A 20,562-nucleotide genomic window follows, 5' to 3' on the forward strand; every position below is an offset into this window, starting at 1 on the left:
TTCCTAATGTTCAGCTGGAATCTCCTTTCTTGTAGTTGGATGCCATTGTTCCACGTCCTAGTCTCCAGGGAAGCAGAAAACAAGCTTGCTCCCTCCTCCCTATGATTTCCTCTCACATATTTATACATGGCTATCATGTCTCCCCTCATCCTTCTCTTCTTCATGCTAAACATGCCCAGCTCTTTCAGCAGCTCCTCGTAGGGCTTGTTCTCCAGACCCTTGATCATTTTAGTCACCCTCCTTTGGACGCATTCCAGCTTGTCAATATCTCTATTGAATTGTGGTGCCCAGAATTGGACACAATATTCCAGGTAAAGTGGTCTAACCATGGCGGAATAGAGCATGGGGAGCATGACTTCCCTGGATCTAGACACTAGGCTCCTCTTGGTGCAGGCCAAAATCCCATTGGAATTTTGCCACTATGATTCTATTATATTGTGCATTGTGCTCCAACTGATGACAGCAAGAGGAAACAACAACAACAACAACAACAGTAATAACCACTACTACTTTATTTTTATACCCCCATCTCCATCTCCCTGAGGAGACTTTGAACAGCTTACATGGGGCCAAGCCCAACAGAACAGTTAAAACATCACACATTAAAATGCATATCAACAAAATGATAACAAAACACTATAATGAAATAAACAACATTAAACAGTATATAAAAGTATACAATTTCTGAGACTGGTATGAACTTTCAACATTGTCTAAAGGCTGTATTTGAAGAGCAACTCAGGACATGGACAAATAAAGGCCATTTTAAATCTCTCATAAAAGGACATTATGTGAGTCGATGCAACTGATCATATGATTGTAAATCTGTTGTTCTGAATTATGAAGAGTAAACGACTTGTTCTTTACTGTTCATCTGCATGGCATATTTTCTTTCTCTGGCAAGGCAGTGTGGGGGCTGCTCAAACGTGAACTACGCCTGGTTTATTCTACGTAACGCTACAAGCTCCGCTTGGGCTTCGGGGCAACGACGACGTCCTGGTAGCCCTTCACCCCTTTGAGCTTGTCACTTTCAAAGTCCACCACCAATTTCCGCAGACCGGATTGCCAGGGAACGAAGACCACTCTCACTTTGGCTTCTTCACCTGGATCAATTGGAGACTCACTGGGGAGAGACAGGAGAACCACGATCAATTAGCTGACTTCAACCATCACCTGACATCCGCCGGGAAGTAGCAGCCAATAGTGAAAGGACCAAGGCAGAGACATCTCCAGCTCATCCCCTGTTTGGGTATCAGCCAGCATGTCAACGACTTAAATCTAGAAATAGTTTTCTAAGCTCTACAGAGACACTCGCTGGAACACCTCAGCAAGCGAGAGTCCAAAAGTGGCAGGCTCAAACCCAGAACCTCAACCCATGCCTGATACCCAATGAGAGACTCCCCCCTGGGCACACAGAGGACTGGGCAACTTGGAAGGCGCTGAACAGACTGCGCTCTGGCACCATGAGATGCAGAGCCAACCTCAAGAAATGTGGCTACAAAGTGGAATCCTTGACATGCGAGTGTGGAGAAGAGCAAACCACTGCCCACCTGCTGCAATGCAACCTGAGCCCTGCCACATGCACAAGGGAGGACCTTCTTGCAGCAACACCAGAAGCATTCCAAGGGGCCAGATACTGGTCAAAGGACATTTAATCAACTACCATACTCACAAATTTTGTAATCTGCTTGTTTGCTTTGTTCTGTTAGAAATGTAATATAATTTGACTGGTTGATCTGACACGACAAATAAAAACTCGTGGTGATGCTAAAAGAAGGCTTTCCGCCTGTATACTTCTCTGTTTTTAGAGCCAAACCATGGCCAAGTCATGCCAGACAAACCTTGGCTAGTATTTTCCCACCTGATAGAAGGGGGCTGTGCTGGTGGACTGAATGGACCTTGGGTTCTCTTCCAAATTTACAATTCCAGTAGAGTTCTAGTTCTAACTCTCCCCATAATGAGTGACCATATGCTTTTTCCTTTCTATTGACATTGGGATGATGTAATGAATCCCTTACCTTAGCTAGCTGGCAAAAGCCTAAGGGAGTGGGCCTGGCAAAGCCACAACATCCATTTTAGGAAAGGGAGACAAGGAGACACCATCTTAGTTGAGGTTTGCCTTAAGGGGATGTGTTCTAGTCTTGGAGGGAAAGTTAGAAGGCTAGGATTGGTCAGAAATATGGGGGCGGAGCCTAAGTGATCTAAAGGAAAAAGTGTCTTTTAAACTGAGGTTTGAGTTCCCAGTTGGGCAGTTGGAGCTTGGAAAGGGTAGAGAGAAGAAGTGTGGGTGTTAGTGAGAGCAGTCTGAGTTTTGAAGAAGTTTGGGTCAGTCTTTTGTAAAGTATTCAGGGTAGCTATAGAGAATATAGCTAGAATACTGTGTGGAGCAGAACCCCATTAGTGGTCTGTTCATTTCCTAAGGAAGTCTAGTTCAGGGTTTTTGGCTCAATTCCTAAGGGGGATTTTTGGGAGTTACTTTCAGAGATTCATTTTCTGAAGTAATTTTCTGTGTTGTAACTTGTAACCCAGAAGTTTTAAGATCTTTACTCAAACGCAACCACAAGCTTTTTATGCCAGTATTTTACTGAAACCATTAAGCATTTGTACCTGAATATTTCAAGCCTGTTCAATAAACGTTATTGTTATTTTTATCAATTTATACCAGCCTCAGTGTGAATACCTTTGTGGCTAAAGCATTATTCAAGTCAGCTTTTAACAGCCTCTAAGAAAACTATAGTGACACAGCGTGGGTCATAGAACCATCTCTCAACATAGAAACAACCTGTTTATTAGTAATATGGTGGCAGCGGAAATCTTTTGAAGAAACATTTTAAGTCTCTCAGTTCCAGTGGTTCCCAGTTCCTAACTTTTAAATAGACAGTTGGTTCAACAACCATACTCCCTCGATATTTTGGTGAGCTAGTCTGTAGTGGAGGTGTTATTGTTATAATTTGGTGAAGCAGCATTGGGATTATTTTATAAATATTTCCCTGTCTAAAGTAATTTAATTAAAAATCTTCTCTCTCACCTACTACCCACTGCGGTTCATTATAGATGGCTTGAAAAAGGAATAGAAATGTTGACAGAATGTGATCTTTGACAACTGTGAGTCTTCCCAATCATTATAATTGTAGTGTTGAACATTGTTTTACTTTTTGTTGAATATGGAAACATTTGAATCGAGTCCATGAATCAAATTCACAAAAGTCAAATTCTTAAATGTGGATAGCCACCTGTGGCTTGCAAAACTGTAAATCCCATAATTGCCTAGCATAGAGCCCTAGCAATTGATCTGCAATTCTTGTGCAACCTGAAAGCACTGTTTAAGAAGAGAAGACACCTACATTTCCTGGACCTTCTGTCCATCCGTGAGTCCAGCCCCTTCCACTGTGAAGACACAACCGGTCAGAGGAGTGGGCAGTGGGTTGGTCAGTGTCAGTTCGGCCACCAGCTTCCGCTTCTGCATTGGCTCCCCCAGGATCTGTGTTTGTAAAGAAGACATTGCAATGGGGGCAAAAAATGTGGAAGAACTTTGTATGGGGAGGAAATGCCATCATCTTTCCTTGTTCGCTGGGTTCAAGGGTTCAGGACTCCCATGAATATGCTTCCCAAACTTTGGTCCTACAGAAATTCATGGGTCACCGTAAGTGGATAGTTGACCTGAAAAGCTGTCCTTGTTTACTTTTCAGACTCTCCTGGGAATTCTGGGAGCTGTGGTCCAAAAAGAAGAACCTTCTCCAAGCCCAGAATTGCTGCCAAGGAATCCAAATGCCATAGGTGTTTAGAATAGACAAAGTTCAAATTTACATGGGAAGTTAGGTTGTGGTTAAGCACAAAGGTTGTGGTTAAGTGCAAAATCTGTAGGTGCAAGAAGGTACTTTCCTTCAAAAGGTCAAGGAAGGGGGGCTAGAAAGAGAGTACTTTCCACGACCAAAAAACCCTTGTATTACTTGAGTATAAAGGTCAGCAAAAACAGAGGAGGGGGCAGCAGTCTGTGAAAGCTCACACAGAAATGCTGTCTATCCACCTCATGCTGATCAGCTTGAATAAATGGTGTCTTACATGAACGTATTGGACTCCGTGGATTTCTTCGAAAGGGGATCCCGCACCCTAAACCCGGGATCCCTTACAGTTACATCTCTCAGTCTGTTTGTCTTTGCCTTTGTCACCCTGTACCATCTGCCAGATGATAATAATTCAAAAAAATAATATGCTGAGTGAGATGGTTTCAGATGAAGGAACTGCCAAAGCTGTGGGGATTTGTAAAAAGGCACCATGATGTAATGGGTTGACTGGAAAGGCATCTGTTGGCAGCTAATTGGCTGAGCATGCCAGGAGCCAGAATTCTGATTGGCTACTGTCTCTAGCTTGCTGCTGAGTGAAACGGTTTTAACTGCCATTTTCACCTCAGAGAGTGAAGAGAGCGCTGACTGGAAACAGCCAGGAAGGAAATGACTGCCAACTTTCTGAAGCCTTATCATTTCTAAGGCAAGAAGCATATTTTAAAGACTGTTTAAAAGGACTGTTTATTCCCTCTGTTCTCTGTGAGAATTCAGAGACTGCTATTTATATTGTTGCTCTAATTGACCTTTTGAACTGAAGTAAAGATACTGTTACTCGTTACACAAATCTGAGCGATACATTATTATACTACAGAGTAGATTTTGGTTCAGAAACAGTGGTAAAGCTTCTGTTTATTTACATTTACAACCCCCAACAAAAGCCACCTCTGAGTGTTTCTGGCCTAAGAAAATCATGGGTTCCCCATAAGTCTACTTAAAGGCACATGCGTGTGCAAACACACACCATGAGGTCTTATGCAGTAGTTCCCACATCTGCTGGAATCTCTGACTGTTGACCAAGTCAGCTAAAACTTCTAGGACCTGAAGTCCAAAACTCCTGGAAAATTCAAAGTTTGGGAATCATTGGCATTTTTCAATTCTTTCCAAGAATTGTGCCACCTGTGCTGGTACGGTTGTACCGGGAGCTCCAAACTCCCTTTTGTTCTTTGTGCGTTTGCATGTGCTTGTTCTGGCCATGCATTTTGCAGTTGGATGGTTCCTGCTAGGCTGCAGTCATGGGGCTAGCCACCTGTCTATCATTGTTAAGTTTTAGTTCCGCCCTTTTTTCCAGGTTCAGGAGGGAAAGGGAACCATTTTAGTTCACTCTTACAGTTGGAAGCTCAGCTTCAGGACATGAAAGATTTCTACCTGTAGAGAAGCTTCGTTTCTTACAAAGTTCCAGGGGAAAACAGTCCTAAAAGCTCTGGCTGGGGAATTTACAGCCTCACAGCTTTAAGAACAGTCTCTAGAGAAAGGCTTTCAAGAATCATAGAATCATAGAATCAAAAAGTTGGAAGAGACCTCATGGGCCAGGAAAGGAAAGTTCTCCAAGCAAGTTGCCTGTCCATTGTAGACACGTTAAGAAGCATTTGTTTGATTTGTTGAAGATCTAAGATTGTTTGTTGAAGACCTAAGCAATAATAAAGAACTTTGTTAAACTTTTAAGCTTCTAAAGACTTTGTATAGGAAAACCCATAGGGTCTCTCAGCCAAGGCACCCTGGCTTCCCACTGGGCACAAAGAGCACGTCCTGTTCAAAAGCCAATTGCTATAGGCCCAGCGCGTGACAGCACACCACCTGAGTGGACAATGTATCATTCATTCTTCAGCTTTTATTTCCACAGGTGAGATAAGACTACAACCCCCCATCCCAAAACTTCGGGGTGATTCTTACCCTGATTTTGATATCTGGGTTCTTGACATAGATGCTTCGGGCCCCGAGGACCACCTCTTTAGTATAAAGGTCCATGAGGAGGGCCCTCACCTTAATCATGTTGTCCTGAGTCAAGTGGTGGCCATAGTTCTCATAGCGGATGAGCAAAGGGACAGTCCGCTCTGGAAGGAAAAGAAAACCTTGTCAGGAGGGTGGACGGCAGCACCATCATAGAATCATAGAATCAAAGAGTTGGAAGAGACCTCATGGGCCATCCAGTCCAACCCCATTCTGCCAAGAAGCAGGAATATTGCATTCAAATCACCCGTGACAGATGGCCAGCCAGCCTCTGTTTAAAAGCTTCCAAAGAAGGAGCCTCCACCATACTCCGGGGCAGAGAGTTCCACTGCTGAACAGCTCTCACAGTCAGGAAGTTCTTCCTCATGTTCAGATGGAATCTCCTCTCTTGAGCTTCCAAAGTCAGAAATCGCAAATAGAATCACAGAAACTTAGAGGTGGAAGAGGGCTCTACTATTATCTTCTCCAACTAAGGTCCTCAGTCCTTAAAATTTTATTTATTTATTTGCCATACTTATACCCCGCCCTTCTCAACCCCGACAGGGGGATTCAAGGCAGCTTACAGTAGCACACACATCGTGCCTTGACAACAATTACCTAAACATTTCCAAAAAAAAAATGGCAACATATTAAAACAGAGTTAAAACAGATTAATATTAAAAACTTAGAAAACACTCCATCCAAAGTTCATGGTCTGAGGTTCTTGTGGGTTTTTTCGGGCTATATGGCCATGTTCTAGAGGCATTCTCTCCTGACGTTTCACCTGCATCTATGGCAAGCATCCTCAGAGGTAGTGAGGTCTGTTGGAACTAGGACAATGGGTTTATATATCTGTGGAATGACCAGGGTGGGGCCAAGAGCTCTTCTCTGCTGGAGCCAGGTGTGAATGTTTCAACTGACCACCTTCATTAGCATTTGAAGGCCTGGCTGAGCCTGGAGAAATCTTTTGTTGAGAGGAAACAACCAGGCACATCTTAACACCTCTCAACAAAAGATTTCTCCAGGCTCAGCCAGGCCTTCGAATGCTAATGAAGGTGGTCAGTTGAAACATTCACACCTGGCTCCAGCAGAGAAGAGCTCTTTGCCCTTTGCCCCACCCCAGTCATTCCACAGATATATAAACCCATTTTCCTAGTTCCAAGAGATCTCACAACCTCTGAGGATGCTTGCCATAGATGCAGGCGAAACATCAGGAGAAAATGCCTCTAGAACATGGCCATATAGCCCGAAAAAACGCACAAGAACCTAGTGATTCCAGCCATGAAAGCCTTCAACAATTCATGGTCTGAGTCCGTTCCAAGGTCAAATTGCACAAGATTTCAATTCAAAATACTGCATTGCCCTGGTTTCCAAAGGCCTGCTCATAGAGCCAGGTTTTGAGTCTTTTCCTAAAGGCTAATAGGGAGGGAATCGCTCTGATGTCACTAGGGAGAGAGTTCCACAACCGAGGGGCCAACACTGAGAAGGCCCTGTCTCTCATCCCTGCCAGCCGTGCTTGCGAGGCCAGCGGGACCGAGAGCAGGGTCTCCCTAGAAAATCTTAATCTACGTGCTGGTTTGTAGGGGGTGATATATTCGGACATGTCATCATCATCATCATCTTTACTTATACCCCGCCACCATCTCCCCGATGGGGACTCGGGGCGGCTTCATGAGACTATGCAACCCTCCTACCATAGAATCATAGAATCAAAGAGTTGGAAGAGACCTCCTGGGTGATTCATCCAGTCCAACCCCATTCTGCCAAGAAGCAGGAATATTGCATTCAAAGCACCCTCAACAGATGGCCATCCAGCCTCTGCTTAAAAGCTTCCAAAGAAGGAGCCTCCACCACACTGCTGAACAGCTCTCACAGTCAGGAAGTTCTTCCTCATGTAGAAAGACACCATTCTAAGCCCTCTGGACAGATGCTATTTTTTAAAAGTCAGAAAATGAGAGTCCACCAATTATTCCAGCTTCCTTCTTGAGCTGGATTATTAAATCAGTGTAGATGACCTCACAGCCACGTTCTTCTTCTGGGTCGTGCTGCTTCACCTGATCGAATGGCAAAAGAGTAAACAATGACACAAAAACTCAATGCTCACCTCCATATGGCTCCAGCGTGATGTTATTCAGGTCTTTGGATCTGATTTCGGGACCCAGCACCCCATTGTAGCTGACGATATGAGTGCCAAACTTCAGGTGGCACCGGTGCTCCTCCCCCGTGTTGTTGGTGAGGACAGCAAAGACTTTGAAGTCGGAGCCGTTGTTGATGCCTTCAGAGGCTTTGATCCTGACCTTCAGTCCTCCCTCGGCTGGTGCTCGGTCTTTGCGATGTAGGGCCTTTTTGAAGACGGCTCTCTCTTCCCTTGATCCTGCCAAGGGACACAGCCATGCCTTAAGTCCTCAACATCAGCACTTGTTACATGCCCAGGAACCCAGAATATAACAGGGCTATTTGGCCAGGGCTTCATGAACCCAAGTCTCTCAGTGAATGCTGGTCCTGGGGCTTGCTGAATCATAGAATCATAGACTTGTAAGAGACCTCATGGGCCATCCAGTCCAACCCCATTCTGCCAAGAAGCAGGGAAATTGCATTCAAAGCAGCCCCAACAGATGGACATTCAGCCTCTGCTTAAAAGCCTCCAAAGAAGGGGGCTCCATCACACTCCAGGGCAGAGAGTTCCACTGCTGAACAGCTCTCACAGTCAGGAAGTTCTTCCTCATGTTCAGGTGGAATCTCCTTTCTTGTAGTTTGAAGCCATGATAGCTGGTCACCACTTCTGCTGGTTGACTTTGATGGATTTGATTGAAATCATCTCTCTAAGAATTTTGGGACTTCCAGTGCAATTCTATGGTCAACCTCCAGCAGAAGTTGACCATGGAGTCATGCTGGAGGACGTATAGATGCCTAGACAGTATCTTAAGGCCTCCAGTGAGATTCTATGACCAACTGGAGAAGTGGACCCTAGGTGCCCTTTTGTTCCGTCACTTCCAGAATCCCCTGGCCAGCTATGCTATGTTGTTTGAGGGATACAGAGAGTGGCAGTCCAAAAAGAACAATTTTCCACAAAGGACTGCCACCATAAGTCAACACAATGCTTGAAGACACCTACTTACACAACTAAAATCTAGAGTTTTCTGAGGTCTTCTCCCACCCATCTGAGGTCTTCTCCCACCCATTGCTGCCCATCACCAACACATACACTCTCCATAGCACTCCCATAAGAAGCTCTGCCCACCTTCAGGGTACTTGTAGTGATGGGTGATGTCCTCCCTGGTGTCCTTGCCCACACTCTTGGTGCTGATCTTCATGCCCACCAGGCTGGTGTGGGTGATCTTCTTCCAGGACATATCAGTCTGGCGCACATAATTCACCACGTCAGCATTGACCTCAGCGAAGACAAAGGGGACATCGTATTTGACATGAAGGTCTCCCTCTTTAATGGCTTTGACAGGTGCTGGGCCACAGCAGTAAACACCTGCCGAGCAGAAAGAAAGTGGTCAACAGGTGGAGAAACCCAGTGCAGTGAAGGAAGGTGAGTGCTTGAGAGGCATTTTGTCCAAATTCCAGCATAGAGATCAAAAGTAGCCCATGAATATCTGCCCATCCTGCCTCCACAGATAGTCAGTCATCTGTCAACATGAGAACTTACAAAGATGTTCTCAAGTTGAGATGACCACCTTGTAGAGGTCAGAACTTCTTCCTTTCTATCTGGGGAATTAAACATTCCCCATGCAAAGAATGGAACAATGGCAGTCTTGACCAAACTAGCACCCCAGAGATATACTGGATTACAAGTCCATGCTAGCTGTGGATGATGGAGGTTAGGATTGCTATACCATCTCTCAGTCCAATAAGATGGGAGTTCTTGACCACTGTCAAAGAGTGATGGGGAAAAGATCTCCAGAAATGGATATGGAAGGCCATGTTTTCCTTCATGAGACCACCCAAGCTTCATAACAATTTTAGACGATAGAGATACATGTTGTTATTCCACCTCACCATCCAGTGTGATGGAGTTTTGGGGCATTGTTGAAATGTGATGGAGGGAAAGACCTCCAGAAATGGATCTGGCAGACTATATTTTCCTGTATAAGACTGCCCAAGCTTCATGTTAGCTGTGGATCATGGAGCTGGATGTCATTCCATCTCACAGCCTAATGCAGTGGTTCTCAACCCGGGGTCCCCAGATGTTTTTGGCCTCCAACTCCCAGAAATCCTAACAGCTGGTGAAGTGGCTGGGATTTCTGGGAGTTGTAGGCCAAAAACATCTGGGGACCCCAGGTTGAGAACCACTGGCCTAATGGATGTTGATCACAGGGTTGCACTGAAGGATAAAGAGAATACAATCAAATCTGCAAAAGTTAAACCCCCAAGTGTGAAGGGACAACTGTACAGATTCTGGTGAATTGTGTGTGAGGAGAACCCAAGGGAGTCTCGGTTCTCCCAGGCATTGAAATGACCTGTTACCTTCGCTTTTCTCCTGGGGAGTTGAGTCCAAAGCCTGCCACCCATCATATCCTGCTGCAAGATCTGGACGTCCCATCCAAGATTCAACCCAGCAGTGATAATTCCTGTAGAAATCATGGGAAAGAAGCAGGTACAGATGACCAACTGCCATCATCATCATCATCATCATCATCATCATCATCATCAGTGGTTCTCAACCTTCCTAATGCCGCAACCCCTTAATACAGTGCCTCATGTTGTGGTGACCCCCAACCATAAAATTATTTTCGTTGCTACTTCATAACTGTAATGTTACTACTCTTATGAATCATAATGTAAATATCTGATATGCAGGATGTACTTTCATTCACTGGATGAAATTTGGCACAAATACCCAATACGCCCAAATTTGAATACTGGTGGGGTTGGGTGTGGATTGATTTTGTCATTTGAGAGTTGTTGTTGCAAGGATTTATAGTTCATCTACAATCAAAGAGCACTCTTAACTCCACCAACAATGGAACTGAACCAAACTTGGCACACAGAACTCCCGTGGCCAACAGAAAACACCGGAAGGGTTTGATGGGCATTGACATTGAGTTTTGGAGTTATAGTTCACCTACATCTAGAGATCACTATGGGCTTCAACAATGATAGCTCTGGACCAAACCTAGCGCAAATACTCAATATGCCCAAATGTTCACGCTGGTGGAATTTAGGGAAAATAGTATGGCTGGTCAATTCGTTTCGTTAATTCGTAATTCGTTAAAAAATTCGTTAATTTTTGAATTACAAAACGATTACAAAACTTATTTTTAAACCTGGAAGTGTTTTTAAATATCGAAACGGCAGGCGCCAAAAAATTTTGTATTTCCGTCCATTTTGGAAATACATAAGATGGCCACCTGGCTTGCTGGGAGCTCTCCTCTCTCGGCGCCGGCTGAGCAAGCGAGAGGGCGAGCGAGAGGGCGAGCGGCGAGCGAGAGGGTGAGTGAGAGGGCGAGCGGTGAGCGAGAGGGCGAGGGCGAGCGGCGAGCGAGAGGGCGAGTGAGAGGGAGAGCGGCGAGCGAGAGGGCGAGGGCGAGCGGCGAGCGAGAGGGCGAGTGAGAGGGCGAGCGGTGAGCGAGAGGGCGAGCGGCGAGCGAGAGGGCCCGCCAGAGTGAGTGCCTGCCTTCCCTCAATAATAATTTCTCCTCCCTATTCTACTAAATTAATAATTAAATTTAAAAAATATTTTAAAAATATTGAAAAAAAAGGGCGCCATCTTTACAAAATGTTTTGTAAATATTTACGAAATTTCGTAAATACCGAACTTTTTTTTTGGAAAATTTTGTAATTATTTTAAATATCGAAACAAAAAAAAACCCCAATTACAAATCGATTTTAGAAACAAATTTTTGCGTTGTTACCCAGGCCTAGAAAATAGACCTTGACATTTCAGAGCTGTAGTTGCTGGGATTTATAGTTCACCTACAATCAAAGAGCTTTCTGAACCCCACCAATGATAGAATTGGACCAAACTTCCCACACAGAACCCCCATGACCAGCAGAAAATACTGTGTTTTCTAATGGTCTTTGGTGACCCCTTTGGCAACCCCTCGCAACCACCACCCCCCCCAGGGGTCCCGACCCCAGGTTGAGAAACATTGACCATAATCATCATCTCCTGCCTTTCTCCTGGTAATTGCACTCAAGATATCCCAAATATAACACATTAACAAAAGTATAGATATTAGGTTGGCATAGCAGTAAATCCTGGCCTTAGTTATCATCTCCCCAGACCACCACTTCCTGAATTCCATAGCATTGATTCATAGTACCAAAAGTAGTGTTAAAGTGCATCCATTCTACAGTGTAGGTGCACCCGAAATGGCCAAGGGGAAATTTGCCAACTAAATGGTGAGTTGGGGGTAAGAGGATGAACAAAGCATAGTTTCACCCTGTCAAATTGACTTTGACTTATGGCAACCTTGTGAATGAAAGACCATCTTAACGTGGTGTCAAACTGCACCCATTCTACGGTGTAGATGCACTTATGGTTGCCCAGGGGAGACCTTTGGGGCAGGAGTCTACTCACCAGATGGACTCCCGGCTTCTCGGCTGCCCATTCTGGTCCATGTATCGTTCTATGGTCAAGTTGCTGTTGGTGTCATGGGCAGACTCGAAGTTGGTGACCACGCGGGTGGGGATGCCTAGGCACCGGAGCACTGGGAAGCAAAGAGAGAGTGAGGAAACATGCGGTCAGAAGGTGCCTCCAGACCTTCTAACTTCTAAGGCTGCAAAAGGGATCTGGTAGGACTTTTAAGAGCACATCTGCAGGGATGCAAACTTGGGTCTCCCGGGGTCTTAGCATCATGCTGGCTCCATTGTTTCTGGTTTCTGGTGACCCTTCCAAGGGGTTTTTTTTCCCACCAAGAGCCATTGTGAGGTCTATCCTTGACTTCCACTAGGATTGTTGCCAAACCAATTTCTCAGTAGAGAAGCAAGATATAGATTTTAGCTTTCAGCATTGTATAGTGGTGATCTGAGTCCTGTGAGTTATAATTTTACAGAGTCCTTAGCCTTCTTGGCCAAAGAGTGGGGGTGCATCACCAAACTAGAACTCCCAGGATTCCATAGCATTGAGCCACAGCAGTGAGCATAGTATCAAACTACATTATGTCTACAGTATAGATGCACCCTAAGCAGATCAACTTCCAAAGACTACAAAACTACAACTCTCAGGATTCCACAGCATTAAGCCCTGGCAGTGATAGTGGTGTCAAACTGCATTCATTTCACAATGTAGATGCACCCAAAGAGGACTGCCTGGGAACCTTGGGAGGTATAATCCAGAGAGAGGAGTCTCCTTAAGCTTTAGGGGAGAATGGCATAGGGTGTGCATGAAGATAGTGGGCTGAACTGTGTCTCTCTTTTTCAAGGTTCCTCACCTGTGCATGCCACAGCTGCAAAGACCCAGCATTGCCCATAACGGACCGGTTGGCATCCAGACTTCTGCCACCTCTGAAGGATGTCCACACTTCCAGTCCAGGATAGGGGACTAATGCCATCATCGTACTGGTCGTCCCATCGTCCCCAGAGGATGCCTTTGTCATCATTGCAATTCACCTGCAAACCAAGAAAGCAGAGCGGATCAGAGCCAATGAATTTTACTCAGGATTTCCACCCAGTTTTGTGTGATAAGTATGATGTGTGGATTGAATGAAATTGCATGATTGGTGTATACATTTTGCTAGAGTTTGTAAGCTGCTTTGAGACCCCTTCAGAATGAGAAAGTTGGGGTATACATAAAGTAAATAATAATAATAGTAGTATGACTAAAATGATCAAGGGTCTGGAGAGCAAGCCCTATGAGGAGCGGCTTAGGGAACTGGGCATGTTTAGCCTGAAGAAGAGAAGGCTGAGAGGAGATATGATAGCCATGTATAAATATGTGAGAGGAAGCCACAGGGAGGAGGGAGCAAGCTTGTTTTCTGCTTCCTTGGAGACTAGGACGCGGAACAATGGCTTCAAACTACAAGAGAGGAGATTCCATCTGAACATTAGGAAGAACTTCCTGACTGTGAGAGCCATTCAGCAGTGGAACTCTCTGCCCCAGAGGGAGTGTGGTGGAGGCTCCTTCTTTGGAAGCTTTTAAGCAGAGGCTGGATGGCCATTTGTCAGGGGTGATTTGAATGCAATATTCCTGCTTCTTGGCAGGGGGTTGGACTGGATGGCCCTTGAGGTCTCTTCCAACTCTTTGATTCTATGATTCTATGATTCTATGATTCTATGACTGAAACCTGGCAAAGACTGAAGGCACCACCCTTAGAAAATTGGAACCTGGAAGAATGCCATTATGGAGAAACAAAAGGAGTTGAAAAATGTATGAACTGGGTTGTTGTAGGTTTTTCTGGGCTATATGGCCATGTTCTAGAGGCAGGAGTTATGACATGGCCATATAGCCCGGAAAAACCTACAACAACCCAGTGATTCTGGCCATGAAAGCCTTCGACAATACAATTTATGAACTGCTTAACTGTGGTTGAAAACAACATGTTTACATGGTCAAAGATAATGATTCTTTAAATTAAGGGAAAAAACACAATGCACCTTATGTAAGAAGGAAAACTAACATCTCTCAGGAACTAATTTGCAGGAACTTTTAAATTGCTGGCTCCCAGTTTGTTTCCGGGGGCAATTCAAAGTGCTGACTTTAGCCTATAAAGCCCCAAATGGTTCAGGCCTACCCTACTTGAGAGACCACATCTCCTCCTACAAACTTGCACGAGCTCTGAGATCATCAAGAGAGGCCCTTTTCTCACTCCTACCACCATCACCAATGTCTAGGTATCTCCTGGAATAACCTCATGTCCAAAGTTCAAAAAGGAGATGGAATGTGTCTAGAGAAAGGCCACCAAATTAGTGAAAAATCTGGAAACCACGAATCCCTCTGAGGAGTAGCTTAGGGAGTTGGGGATGTTTGTCTTGAAGATCAGAAAGTGAAGAATCATAGAATCATAGAGTTGGAAGAGACCTCATGGGCCATCCAGTCCAACCCCTTTCTGCCAAGAAGCAGGAATATTATTATTATTATTATTATTATTATTATTATTATTATCTTTATTTGTACCCCGCTAGCATCTCCCGAAGGACTTGATGCGGCTTACACAGGCCAAGGCCTCAAATACAACACAACAATAAGCAAATTAAAACAGTAAAAGCAATACTAACAACAAGCAATAACAGTACAACAAGGACACTCTAAAACTGGGCCGGGCCAGGACAATGGGTACAGGATTAAAAAGTGCTGGTGTGACAAGTTAATGACTGAGATGAAGGGCTAGAAGGCAGGATCATCAAGTTTGCAGACGACACCAAATTGGGAGGGAGAGCCAATACTCCAGGGGACAGGAGCAGGATTCAAAACGATCTTGACAGATAAGAGAGATGGGCCAAAACTAACAAAATGAAGTTCAACAGGGACAAATGCAAGATACTCCACTTTGGCAGGAAAAATGAAATGCAAAGATACAGAATGGGGGACAATGCCTGGCTCGAGAGCAGTACGTGTGAAAAAGATCTTGGAGTCCTCGTGGACAACAAGTTAAACATGAGCCAGGAATGTGATGCGGCAGCAAAAAAAGCCAATGGGATTTTGGCCTGCATCAAGAGGAGCATAGTGTCTAGATCTAAGGAAGTAATGCTACCCCTCTATTCTGCTTTGGTTAGACCACATCTGGAATATTGTGTCCAATTCTGGGCACCACAATTCAAGAGAGATATTGACAAGCTGGAATGTGTCCAGAGGAGGGCGACAAAAATGATCAAGGGTCTGGAGAACAAGCCCTATGAGGAGCGGCTTAGGGAACTGGGCATGTTTAGCCTGAAGAAGAGAAGGCTGAGAGGAGATATGATAGCCATGTATAAATATGTGAGACGAAGCCACAGGGAGGAGGAGGGAGCAAGCTTGTTTTCTGCTTCCCTGGAGACGAGGACGCGGAACAATGGCTTCAAACTACAAGAGAGGAGATTCCATCTGAACATTAGGAAGAACTTTCTGACTGTGAGAGCTGTTCAGCAGTGGAACTCTCTGCCCCGGAGTGTGGTGGAGGCTCCTTCTTTGGAAGCTTTTAAGCAGAGGCTGGATGGCCATCTGTCAGGGGTGATTTGAATGCAATATTCCTGCTTCTTGGCAGAATGGGGTTGGACTGGATGGCCCATGAGGTCTCTTCTCTGTCTCGTGTCCCCACCAAGCGCACTTGCGACGCAGGCGGAATCACGAGCAGGGCCTCTCCAGATGACCGAAGTGAGCGTGTGGGTTCATAGATGGAGATGCGGTCACGCAGGTAAAAGTTTGAATATTGCATTCAAATCACCCCCCGACAGATAGCCATCCAGCCTCTGTTTAAAAGCTTCCAAAGAAGGAGCCTCCACCACACTCCAGGGCAGAGAGTTCCACTGCTGAACGGCTCTCACTGTCAGGAAGTTCTTCCTCATGTTCAGATGGAATCTCCTCTCTTGTAGTTTGAAGCCATTGTTCCATTGCGTCCTAGTCTCCAGGGCAGCAGAAAGGAAGCTTGCTCCCTCCTCCTCCCTGTGGCTTCCTCTCACAAGAGGGGACAAGAGAGTCATTTAAAAAATGCCACACCGAGGAGGAGGCAGGTTCGATGTCTGCTGCGCCGGAGACTAGGACACAATGGAACAATCGATTCAAACTGCAGGAAAAGAGATTCCACCAGAACTTCCTGAGAGTTAGAGCCAGGCATGTAGCCGGGGGGGGGGGGGGGATCTTGGTGGGCTTGAGCCCCCCCTGGAATTCTCATGGTGGTCCGCGAAAAGGCCTTACTGGTACATTATTTTAACTGTTATGCTTATTCATATCATGAACTGATCACTATGCTCAATATATCTCATATGTATGGGGGTATTGGGGTAAGAAAACAAAAGAATTGCTAGGGTAGACCCTCTTTCACCCAGACTCAGCCCCCCAAATCAAACTCCCCCCCCCCCCCCCGAATCGAAATCCTGGTTAGAGCTGTTCAGCTGTGGAAACACTGCTGCCTGGGAGTCCAGTGGAGTCTCCTTCTCAGAGGGGTTTAAACTGAGACTAGATGGCCATCTGTTGGGAGGGCTTGGATTATGTCTTCCTGCCTTGCAGAAGGGGGTGGGACTGGATGGCCTCTGGGGAATCCTTCCAACTGCACTGGATTTTGCACCTCCTTAAAAGTTCATACTGAAATGCAGTGGCCACAGCTACGATCCCATGATGGTTAGGCCACTTACTCACTGGGACGTCACGCCGGGGTGAAAGGAAAACTATATGTGGATGACACTTTCACCATTTGGAGCCACGGAGAAGAAGAACTCAACAGGTTCCTGGAACATCTGAACAGCATCCACCCTAACATCCAGTTCACTATGGAATAAGAAAAGGAAGGAAGACTGCCTTTTCTAGATGTCCTAGTCATCCGCAAACCAGATCAACAATTGGGTCACACCGTTTACAGAAAACCCACACACACAGAGAGATATCTACATCAAAACTCCAATCATCACCCAAGTCAAAAAAGAAGCCCCATTAAAGCCTTGGCAGACCGTGCAAAAAGAATCTGCGAAGCCCACCTCCTCCAAGATGAACTGAACCACCTCAACTGGGCTCTACAGGCCAAGGGAGACTCCACCTCAGACATCAGAAGAGCTGCAAGACCAAGAACAAGCCACAAGAGTCAAGATGAAGACCCACCCAGAGGAAAAGTGTTCCTGCCATACATCAAGGGAACCACTGACCGCATAGGGAAGCTGATGAGGAAACACAACATACAAACAATCTACAAACCCACCAAGAAAATCCAACAAATTCTACGTTCAGCAAAGGACAAGAGGGATCCTCTCACCTCTGCAGGAGTCTACCGTATACCATGCAGCTGTGGACAGGTCTACAGAGGGACCACCAAACGCAGCGCCCAAACAAGAATCCAGGAACATGAAAGGCACTGCAGACTCCTTCAACCAGAGAAGTCAGCCATAGCAGAGCACCTGATGAACCAACCTGGACACAGCATATTATTTGAGAACACAGAAATGCTGGACCACTCTCACAACCACCATGTCAGACTACACAGAGAAGCCACTGAAATCCACAAGCATGTGGACAATGCCAACAGAAAGGAAGAAACCATGAAAATGAACAAAATCTGGCTACCAGTATTAAAAAATTCTAAAATTAAAACAGCAGAGAGAAAAACAGGCAGGGACATCTAATCACCTTTCAAGAAGAGTTTGCTCCAGGCACAGTCAGCCCATTGTATGCTAATCAAGGTGGTCAATTGAAAAGATTCACACCTAGCCCAAATAACAAAAGCCTTTTGTCTCACCCTGGTCATTCCACAGATATATAAACCCCTCTTTTCCCAGCTCCAGCAGACCTCACCCTCTGAGGATGCTTGCCATAGATGCAGGCGAAACGTCAGGAGAAATGCCTCTAGAACATGGCCATATAGCCCGAAAAAAACTCACAAGAACTGAGTGATTCCAGCCATGAAAGCCTTCGACAATACATTGAAAACTATATGTCTGGCTATTCCCGGTGGCTATCGGTATACCCTAAAAATAAAGACTCTTGAAACAGGATTAAAGTAAACCAAATAAGTTTACTGGAAACAAAAGGCAAAGCCAACTTCAGTCAGAGTTCTTAAAAGGTGAGTCAAAATAAAATATTGCAAAGACAAAGTCTGTTGGGTTGTTGTAGGTTTTTTTCAGGCTATATAGCCATGGTCTAGAGGCATTCTCTCCTGACGTTTCACCTGCATCTATGGCAAGCATCCTCAGAGGTAGTGACTCACTGCCTCTGAGGATGCTTGCCATAGATGCAGGTGAAACGTCAGGAGAGAATGCCTCTACACCATGGCCATATAGCCCGAAAAAAACCTACAACAACCCAGTGATTCCAGCCATGAAAGCCTTCAACAATACAACAAAGTTTGTTGATTGAATTTAGTTACACTGGAAATAAACACTTGACTATATTAATAAAATATGAGGTTAAACACTTGACTATAATTGTGGTAAGTCACTTGGTAAGTACTTGGCTATTAAAAGTAAAAATATTGGACTAAATGATTGGTTAAATGCTTGGTTATATTGACTTCAATATGCCTAATGACATAATACAGAACTAAGATGGTAAAGTACAGAACTAAAATAACTATATGATAAAGGTACAAGCTATATTGGTAAAGCACTCTGGGCTATAGTGTCTATATGGTAAATATACAGCTAAGATGACTATGTGGTATATACTATAATGATGGTATGAATACAAAGCTATAAGGTATATACAGCTCCGAAGGTCTACAAGGTATATACAGCTGGTAAATACATGCAATGCTGGTAAATACGTGTTATAGAATGCCTGTTTATAGAATGCCTGGGAGTGATCCTGGACTCATCGCTGAGCCTGGAACCCCAGGTCTCGGCGGTGGCCGGGAGAGCTTTTGCACAACTAAAACTTGTGCGCCAGCTGCGCCCGTACCTTGGGAAGTCGGACTTGGCCACGGTGGTCCACACTCTTGTTACATCCCGACTGGATTACTGCAACGCACTCTACGTGGGGCTGCCTTTGAAGACTGCTCGGAAACTCCAACTGGTCCAGCGGGAGGCAGCCAGATTGCTCACTGGAGCGACATACAGGGAGCACACCACCCCCCTGTTGTGTCAGCTCCACTGGCTGCCGATCCAATTCCGAGCACAATTCAAAGTGCTGGTTTTGACCTATAAAACCCTATACGGTTCCGGCCCAGTGTATCTGTCCGAACGGATCTCCCTCTACGTTCCGCCTCGGAGTTTAAGATCTTCTGGGGAGGCCCTGCTCTCGACCCCGCCTTTATCACAAGTGAGGTTGGCCAGGACGAGGAGCAGGGCCTTCTCGGTGGTGGCCCCCCACCTGTGGAACTCCCTCCCCGGGGAAATTAGATCGGCAACGTCCCTTCTTTCATTTAGGAAAAAATTGAAAACCTGGATATGGGACCGGGCATTTGGACACCTGGGCAGCTAAAGAAAAACCTAATGACGTGCTGGAACTTGTCGAGATGGAATGGACTTATGAAACTTCGAACGCTGAACTCAGGATTAACCTACTGCTGTGTTATTGTATTAATTGGTTAGACCACACCTGGAATATTGTGTCCAATTCTGGGCACCACAATTCAAGAGAGATATTGACAAGCTGGAATGTGTCCAGAGGAGGGCGACTAAAATGATCAAGGGTCTGGAGAACACGCCCTATGAGGAGCGGCTTAGGGAACTGGGCATGTTTAGCCTGAAGAAGAGAAGGCTGAGAGGAGATATGATGAGGGCCATGTATAAATATGTGAGAGGAAGCCACAGGGAGGAGGAGGGAGCAAGCTTGTTTTCTGCTTCCCTGGAGACTATGACGCAATGGAACAATGGCTTCAAACTACAAGAGAGGAGATTCCATCTGAACATTAGGAAGAACTTCCTGACTGTGAGAGCCGTTCAGCAGTGGAACTCTCTGCCCCGGAGGGAGTGTGGTGGAGGCTCCTTCTTTGGAAGCTTTTAAGCAGAGGCTGGATGGTCATTTGTCAGGGGAGATTTGAATGCAATATTCCTGCTTCCTGGCAGGGGGTTGGACTGGATGGCCCTTGAGGTCTCTTCCAACTCTTTGATTCTATGATTCTATGATTCTAATGTGTATTGATGATTTTAATTTTTAATTCGTAATGGTTTAATTTGTTTATATATGTATGTATATGTGATAAAGGCATCGAATTGTGCCTTCCTCTGTAAGCCGCCCTGAGTCCCGTCCCCCCGGGGGTGAGAAGGGCGGGGTAAAAGTGAC

At 45.3% G+C, this 20,562-nt stretch overlaps 1 protein-coding gene across 2 annotated transcripts in view; it reads right to left on the reverse strand.

Annotated features, from left to right (window-relative positions):
- Positions 1-489: 489 nt before the first annotated feature.
- Positions 490-20,562, reverse strand: part of LOC132772695 (protein-glutamine gamma-glutamyltransferase 2-like) — a 39,872-nt gene continuing 19,799 nt past the window's right edge. Inside the window, exons 6-13 of one of the 2 annotated variants that reach the window (XM_067468300.1) lie at positions 13,154-13,331; positions 12,301-12,430; positions 10,245-10,348; positions 9,013-9,252; positions 7,876-8,145; positions 5,826-5,896; positions 3,345-3,481; positions 490-1,123 (exon numbers count right to left, since the gene is read on the reverse strand). In XM_067468300.1, the coding sequence (XP_067324401.1) occupies positions 958-1,123; positions 3,345-3,481; positions 5,826-5,896; positions 7,876-8,145; positions 9,013-9,252; positions 10,245-10,348; positions 12,301-12,430; positions 13,154-13,331 (1,296 nt within the window). In that variant the 3' untranslated portion in view covers positions 490-957. Of the gene's footprint in view, positions 1,124-3,344; positions 3,482-5,735; positions 5,897-7,875; positions 8,146-9,012; positions 9,253-10,244; positions 10,349-12,300; positions 12,431-13,153; positions 13,332-20,562 lie in introns of both variants that reach the window. The other variant, XM_060771563.2, reaches the window with a different exon arrangement.

Source organism: Anolis sagrei, chromosome 4 (assembly GCF_037176765.1).
Source record: "Anolis sagrei isolate rAnoSag1 chromosome 4, rAnoSag1.mat, whole genome shotgun sequence".
Lineage (NCBI taxonomy): Eukaryota > Metazoa > Chordata > Lepidosauria > Squamata > Dactyloidae > Anolis > Anolis sagrei.